The 9,047-nt window shown below is 43.9% G+C and overlaps 1 protein-coding gene across 4 annotated transcripts in view; it reads right to left on the bottom strand.

Annotated features, from left to right (window-relative positions):
* LOC134059409 (RNA-binding protein with multiple splicing-like) overlaps positions 1-3,325 on the bottom strand; it is a 41,830-nt gene extending 38,505 nt beyond the window's left edge. Inside the window, exon 1 of one of the 4 annotated variants that reach the window (XR_009935045.1) lies at positions 2,728-3,322. Coding sequence is in view for 2 of the 4 variants with exons in the window: in XM_062515803.1 (XP_062371787.1) it covers positions 2,728-2,790 (63 nt within the window). In the remaining 2 variants the exon portion in view is untranslated. Of the gene's footprint in view, positions 1-2,727 lie in introns of all 4 variants that reach the window. The other 3 variants (XR_009935046.1, XM_062515803.1, XM_062515802.1) reach the window with 3 other exon arrangements.
* Positions 3,326-9,047: the final 5,722 nt, after the last annotated feature.

Here is a 9,047-nt window from a genome sequence, read left to right as displayed (position 1 = left end):
TTAACAGGGGTTTGTCTCCCGCCTATGAATGGCTACAGGCTGCAGGTCTTATCTTTCTCCGGCCCTCTCTCCGTGTCCTCCGCCTTCTCATAATTCCAAGCTTCCTACACACCCAGAAAACACTTTTGAAGACTTCCTGAAATGTAAACAGACTTTTACGCTCCCTCTATCTATCTCTCACAAACACACACACACACACAGACACACACACATACACAAACACAGAAACATATACTGAGAGAAAGAGACACACAGACAGAGAGAGAGAGAGAGAGAGAGAGAGAGGGAGATTACACTCCCACAATACATACATACATATACGTTATACAGTACACACACGCACGCACACACACACGCGCGCACACACACACACACACACACACACACACACACACACACACACACACACACACACACACACACACACACACACACACACACACACACACACACACACACACACACACACACACACACACACACACACACACACACACACACACACACACACACACACACACACACACACACACTCCTCCTGCCTTCCACTCGTGCATTCTCTTGGTCCACCAGACGTTTTTGACGCTAAGCCTTGTTGTCTTTTCAAATACCTCTTGTCGAATGCCTGACAAATGGGCAAGATAAGATGGCAATTCCCCTGGCAGTTTTAAAAATAAACGACACCATCTGAGGGGAGTAGGGAGGGGTCTCGCTCTGTGCCGTGCCCACATTTTGTGCCACCCCACTATCACTCATAAAACACACACACACACAGAGAAATACAGCTTATTCTATACAACACATTACTCTAAACAGGTATAACCTATAAAGCACACAAGCACTTGGAGAGAAATAGAAATTTACTACCAAAGCCAAAAACACTCAAAAACAACAGGTTAGACAGCTAACAGTTGTATTCTGTAAGGAATATTCACATACATCGCTTTCCATCGATAAACCTATCACACGTGCACACGTAAATGCACGTACATGCATGCGCACGCACGCACACACACACACACACACACACACACACACACACACACACACACACACACACACACACACACACACACACACACACACAATGCCTCCTGCTATTGCACATAACACACATCATTTGCCACATTGCTACTCTTTCTTTCTCTCTCTCTCTCTCTCTCTCTCTCATTGGCTGAAAAAAACTCTCCACAAAGAAGTTTCTTTAAAGGTGAACCTGACCTCATGATAAGTCTATTCAAGTTGAAGACAGCCCAAATCTAGCTGGCATAACTTCATTTGAATTCTCTCTCTCTCTCTCTCTCTCTCTCTCTCTCTCTCTCTCTCTCTCTCTCTCTCTCTCTCTCTCTCTCTCTGTGTGTGTGTGTGTGTGTGTGTGTGTACAGAGAGAGAGAGCCTTGTCTGCTGCATAACAATCTTTCTTAGTAATCCATAGAATTCAATATTTTAAACATGTTATGAACATGTACTTCATATGTGAACAATATGTTAGACAGTAGTTCAAATGGTTATCTATATACAGTATGGCATGTTAGAGTTCTTGCCAGAGTAATCCCTTGCAATCCCTCTTTCTCTCCCTCACTCACTGTGTGTGTGTGTGTGTGTGTGTGTGTGTGTGTGTGTGTGTGTGTGTGTGTGTGTGTGTGTGTGTGTGTGTGTGTGTGTGTGTGTGTGTGTGTGGCGTGTGTGTGTTTGTGTGTGTGTATGTGTGTGTGTGCGTGTGTGTGTGTGTGTGTGTGTGTGCGCGCGCCTGTTTCTGTGTGTGTATGTGTGTGTAAAGGTGAGGAAAGAATAAGTATTTTCAAAGAGGGGAAGAGCTTCATTTTTCCATCACGAGCATGGGAAGGAAATCGCCTGGGTATTCATTCACAAGTGACTCCACAAAACAGCTGCTGGTCCAAAAGAAATAGCTGATGTCATCTGAATCCTGTGCTTACAAGTCTATGGTCTCCGGTAATTTAATAGTGGAGATCTGTGTGTCAGCCATGGAGTTCATTTTGGGCGCCCAAATGAGGAAATCTATGTGAAACTTCTTTCATTGCTCAACCGTTTTCACTTATTTTACACGGATATGAGAGCTAGCAACAGTGTATTACTGATATCAAACCACAGCCCTTGTAACTGAATCTCTTTGCCAATACAGCCCCACAGAAACCTTATCTGGAAATGAGGGGGAGCGTGTACTGCTTCAACAGAATCTCTAAAGAATTCCCAACACGCTAACATTTGCAGGAAGCCTGGTTGTTAGGATAGCAAACATGAACCTCTTGATCCTTCCCGTGAAGTTTACGCATTCCTGACGAGCACAATAAGTTACGGCGCACGTAAGACATGAGGTAACCTATAGGTGTACCAGACTTGGAAAACTTAGAAACAGCTATAAATTACCTATGGGTGTGATCTTGCATGAATGACTTCACCGTCGAAAGAGGAACAAAGAAAAATAGCCTACGATATATGTTTTAGCAACAGCATTTCACCTAAACGAAAGGCAACTAGATTAAAGTAGGGTAAATATTTTTATATTAAAAAGTATATAAAAAAAAGCACTTAGTAAAAAAAAAGTAAAACAAATGAATAAAAAGAAACCACACACATTCTGACTGGTTGCCTAATGCTCAATTGTCACCAAACTGATGATTGTCTTGACTGAACTCAAGTTTTCCTTGATCAAAGCGATACTGAAGTCGAACATGACAATGGATATGGGAAGTTAAGGTGTCTTACCTCCTCCTCGTGATTTGTATACTCGTGATTCAATTCATTCTCCTTTTCTGGTTTGGTAGTCATCTTCAAACTATCGCTTATCCAAGCCAGCTCTTGTTGTGCGTCCGTCGGATGGAGAGCACCAGGATAGCCTACAATGAACTAGCCGTCAGAGCGCAATCCACAAAACAGGCAAGTGATTTTCACTCAGCCAGCATCGATGATGATTAGTCAATAAGATGGACAATCAGCAATGTACTAAAGACGAGTCGACCTCCACATTGGTATGGTAAATGTGCGCACGATGCTGTAGCTTCGCACATCAGTTTCAATTCAGCTCTTGTAACTGTCTGTGCCCCGTGTGATCAGAGGGATGGAATTCTATGGCTGCAACTGACAGGGAAAGTTCTCTAACCTGCATCATCGGTGGGTTGGTCTTTATGGGGCGTGGGATAGGCTAGGCAGCGGTCCATTGTGTGTAGGGGAACTTGAAAATGTTCAAGCAAAGAACACGAACGGCTGAGAAATAGATAATGATAAACTGAATGAATAGATAAACTGATATTCACGCATCGACTTGCTGTGAGAAAAATAACTCAATTGTGTCAACAGAATGTTCGAGTCAGTTGGGCCAGGTGTTTAGTTTTCTTGAGTGTTTTTTAAAAGGTACACAGGATTACGAGGCTCCATCACGTTAATCTTCGACCCAAGCGAAATAGGTTGACAACTTAGAAAACTAGTTAGAGATGAACTGCCAAGGCACTCTGTAGACGTTGTTGCCACAAGGTTAGTCATTAACCGACTTTAATGACAAATGTCAGTAATGAATAGCCAAGTCTAAACGTGTGAAAACAGCACCGACAATTGTCATCTATCTTCCATGGTCACAATGCAAATAGTCAGGAGTCACACGCGTGTTTTATATGCCGACGCTTGGGAGATAAAACATCAGGTATTTGAGAAGGACGACAGGTGATGACTTTACAACCTAAATGATGCAACTACTCCTGCCTATCAAATCTCGTGTCAATGAAAACGTTGGCTTTAATTTCACGGAGACAGGCTTCTTCTTCCTATCCTCATGCCATAACAGAACTGAGTAGGTTGACAGAGCCTTGCATCCTTTTGGGGCGTTGCCCAAGCTATTTTCGGTGAAGAAGACAGTCAGGGAGGGGAAGGCAGAGGACCCCTGTCAGTGAGACTGTGTTTTACGGAGTCTTTTCACTAGAAGCAAGTCGGTTCCCTGACATTTTACAGTTCATTTTACAGTCACGCTGTCTTGCATCATATTCTGTTTTATAGGGTGCAGTTGAAAAGCAATGCGGAGCAATGTTTGTCCATACAGTCATATTGACTGTTGAGGATGGGAGTGAGGATTGACTGTTGAGGATGGGAGTGAGCGAAATGTCTGGACAAAAACATGAAAAAGATTAATAATGAAATGTAAACAAAAATGACACAGACCTATACCATTTTGTGTTTTCAGTGTGTATAGTATGTGTGTGTTTGTGTGTGTGTATGAGAGAGACAGAGAGAGAGAGAGAGAGAAATTAGGTGGGTGAGAAAGAAAGATGTATATGTCTATCCCCCCACACACACACTCTCTCTCTCTCTCTCTCTCTCTCTCTCTCACACACACACACACACACACACACACACACACACACACTCATATCAACACCCAACACCATTCCTCCAAGCCCGGCCGAGGGAGGGGGAGGGGATAAGAAAAGCAGGACAAGAGAGCACGAGAGCGGAGGAGTGCAAGTGATGTGTCTCAGCTGCCTCTGACAGGAGGACCCCGGGCCGGACCCGGGCCAGATAGATAGATACAGGCCAGCCTAGGACCAGTGTTTTATCAAGCCACGCCACTCCCACCCTCGCAGCGCAGGACACTGATCTGAGGCCAGGCCCACATGCAGTGCTCCACAACAAGCTAAAATGTCACACTGTGTTCAGGCCAACTCACTTCAGCATACTTGAGTTGTGGTGATATGCTCTGCCTGTTTGTTTTACAGTGGCTCATGTGTGTATAGGGGTGTATCAGTGCACTAAAACACGGTATGGTACGTAATGGTACATACCTCAGGGTTGAAGTCATGGCTCGGTTAATTTTTGGTACAGTAAGCCTGTATAGTGCTGCTATAGCCTAAAATTCACTGACAGTATTTTGAAAATATTTTTTGCTGTTACATGTAATTAGCTTAATTGACATAATATGGTTCACCGCTTAATGTTTGTGTGGAAACTTGGATTCCAAAACATGATCCGCATTCAAAATGATGCTCTAAGACTGCATTCAGTATATTCTGTAGCCTACACATCTGCATCGAACCCAACATCCTGTACCTAAACAGTTTACTACCAATACACCCCTAATATCACACACACACACACACTTACACACACAGACAGACACACACGCACACAGATACACACACACATTTACACAGACACAGTCACAGACGCACACACACACACACACACACGCATACACACACACACACACACGCATACACACACACACACACACACACACACACACACACACACACACACACACACACACACACACACACACACACACACACACACACACACACACACACACACACACACACACACACACACACACACAAACATGCTCTTAATTCAGCGTGAGATGTAATGTCATGCCATCTATCTATTAGTTCTCTTCACTTTGAATAACCTTTTTATGTGACTTTTACGGACTGAACACTTGATTAGATTGGGAGGATATAGCAAGAGGAGTTCCCCCTTCAGCTCTGCTTCTGATGTTTCATCTGTTGTTGAATCATCAGAATGCCTCACTGCTCGTTCGCTGCCAATAAAAAATGTCTGCCGCTCTTAGCACATGTTCTGTTTATCTGTAAGAATAGGCAGAGCCAGGGAGAGGGTGTGTGTGTGTGTGAGAAAGGAGAGCAAGGAGAGAGAGAGAGAGAGAGAGAGAGGGAGAGAGAGATGGGGTGAGTTCTTGGAGGAAAGGGGGAGGGGGGGGTCAAACCACAGCAAACCAAATATGGAAATGCCTTGTTTATCAAGAGCCCAATGTTACAGCACAACTGTTATCATAGCCCTAATACACTGTTTGAGGTTTTGATGCGAAACTCAAATGGTATGCAGGCCCCTATAAAACCATGACCTCGCCAGGGCCCTGTTAGCCCTTGTGTGCTGCGTCGAGGGGCAGAGAGAGAGAGGAGTGTCCAAGACAGCTTGTAAGACATTTTCTAAATGTAATTTTCTCCAGTTCTCATGGCATTAGTTATAGCGGCAATGCAAGACATAGCAGACAAACGGAAAAGTGTAACTTCTCAGAATGACCATCATGTCTATAGGTTTGTTGCGCCAAGTGGCAAAAACGTCAAACGGCAAAGTGCTTGTTGTCGTGTCTTTGTTAGAACAGAAGCACTCTCAGACACCAGGGGATTGAAATAAAGCGGGCGTTTGAGGAGAGCCGGAGAGGAGCGGAGCGGTGAGAGAGAGCTTTTCTTTGTCATCCGACCCCCCCTGTCCTGTCCTGTCCTGTCCTGTCTCGGCCACCCCCGGGTAGGTTCCTGTTGGAGTGCGACCCCGGCGCTGAACAATGGGTCTCCGGCCTTTGTGAGGCACCGGGCAGGAAGTGAGCCGTGCGCCTCAAGAGGCCAGGAGCCAGAGGCAAGGGGCAAGGAAGCCCTCCAACCCAACACACACACACACACACACACACACACACACACACGCCTAAAGTCTGACACACACACACAGAGACACACACACAGACACAGACACACACACACACAGATACATAGACACACACATACATAGACAGAGACACACACACACCTCAAACCTCACAAACACACACACCTCAAGCCTTACAGTACACACACACACACACACACACACACCTCAAACCTCACAAAAACACACACACACACACATACACCCCTCAAGCCTTACACACACACACACACACACATTCTTGCCCCCCCTCCCCACCCCCCCAGTTTCCAGCACCATTGTGCCAAATGAGTAACGCATAAGAGAAGCACGCCTCATTCCTATAGCAGTGCTGTTGTTGCTCCAGGCTGATGCTGCCGGTGATTACCTGTAAGCAGCGCTTTCCGAATCTCCGCTGTGGTGGCGGTGACATAAGTCGCGGTGGTCCGCGCATACAAATGGCCTGATTTGAGTTTTAATGGGTCATTGCGTGGGCCACTCAACTTTGACCCCGTGTGGCAAACACTCCCTACACAAATATCCACACCGTTAACCAACTCAGTTGTAATATCCATTCCGAAATTCCTTCCTGACTCCATGGAAAGGGTTGACTTGGAAAGCTAGTAGAGGGGGGGAAAAGATTTAACTATCAAAGCTTTGTGTTCTTGTGTTTGTAATGGCCAGGGATGGGCAGTATTCATGATACATGTTGCATTTCGAACACGGATTTCAGTAACTGAATAGTATTTTGTTATTTGTATATTATTGGGTTGAAGAAAATGTCTGTATATTTTGTATCAAAATACTAATACTAGGTTTCGGTTCTATTTTTTGTTTAGTTATTTGCCCAGACTTGTTGTGATCAGAGTAATGAGATTCAGGATGATGATCCAGTGACATGTACCGTAGGTTGCTCACACAGACACACACACGCTCATGTCTCACACACCAATCTGCTCACTTTACCACATGGTTAGCCTACTTGCTCACCCACACGTAATCTTGCCTGGTTTTGGTATAACTTTGGAACAATTAACTGTCTCTGACTGTGATGCCTTTGGGTCCTCCAAAGCTGATGATGAAGAGTAATGTCATTGGGCAATGCTCCTGAGTATAGTTGTTCTGGCATGTCCCCTTTTGATATTGGGCAACTTATTTTTCTTGAGAACTTCAGTCATCAGTATACTGTAGGCAAATGATCGTCCAATGCGGAACACATGGCACCGATTATGTGGTTGCCTTGCTCAAAAAGTTGACCATGTATCACCTTCTCTGCATGCCTGAACAATTTCAGAGACCTCATTCTCCATATTATATGCCAGAGTACAATGAGTTTAAAGTTGTTATTTTAAGGTAACAGAACTGTATTGAGTTGCTGTAAGCTCTCACAATGTTCACTTAATCAATAGATTCAGTGTATGGATGAAGGAATAAAACTAAATATACCTGCATGGAAGGTTTTCAAAGTGATTCCATGCTCCCTTTAACAAGTAACCTATTTTCAAAAATACAGAAATACAGTATTTTATGTTGATATATGATGTGGCTACAGCATTTTGCAGTTTATTTTTGATACACTTAAAATTAGGGTGTTTGATATTTTATTTTGAAATAGCTTTTGATGTATTTTTGCCCATCACTTGCTATGGCTTATCCAAGGGACCAATGCTATTGAATATGCAAATAAATATAGGCCTAAATATATATTAATGACTGGTGAGAGCACATTTGGTTGTACGTTCTTTAATTGTCTGTGAAGAAAATCATCCATATTAGAGGGAGAAAGAAAGTTGTTTAATTTATACCCATGAATAGTGAAGTAAGCTCTGCTGCTATTTTTAAACGGCAGTCGTCACACTGATTTAAGCATCATCGATACGTTTTGGCATGTTCATTCCACTTAGCCTCGTAATATATCTTGACATTTATTAGAACCGACCGACCATCGAGCCTGCTTCCCCTTTGATCACGGATCACTCTCCTCAAATCAAGCACACGTCAGAGCGTAAACACACACAGGCTGAAGGGGTCTGATCTCCATGCCCCCCCCCCCTCACCTATCCCAGGGGAGTGGAAACAAAATGGAGTCATTTGACACTTTGTGTAGCAGAAAACATGCTTAGCTCTGAACTAGCAGGCTCCCGTATAGACCACACTTTATGTGTCTATCAATTTAGCATGGGAAGCCCCTCAATACATACACACACACACACACACACGCACACAAACACACACACACACACACACAAACACACACACTGTTGTCCTTCCTATGTATACATTACGTAATTATCATTGACGACATCTATGATATGGATTTACAAGATATAGGCCCACCTGTACATCGCTTTGCATACTTCCCATAACTCTATCTCACTGTTTCCACATTCCCTTTCTGTTATCTAGATAATATATGGACATGCAGATGGAACAATAGTGATTCCTTATTTATTTAGGCTTATTTAGGAGTTCTCTCACATAGAAAGATTTCTCTGGCCCTCCTTTGGGCAACTCCCTTGTCTCGGTGCTGGCCAACTTAGCCTATTCCTTGGTCCCCGTCATTGTTTCTGTCCAGCCCAGGTGTAACCTACAGTACTCACTGAGAAATTACACGTATTGTA

The sequence above is a fragment of the Sardina pilchardus genome, chromosome 16 (genome assembly GCF_963854185.1).
Source record: "Sardina pilchardus chromosome 16, fSarPil1.1, whole genome shotgun sequence".
NCBI classification, from domain to species: Eukaryota; Metazoa; Chordata; class Actinopteri; order Clupeiformes; family Clupeidae; genus Sardina; species Sardina pilchardus.
Note: the sequence above shows the minus strand (reverse complement) of the source record. Positions and strands in the feature narration are given on the sequence as shown.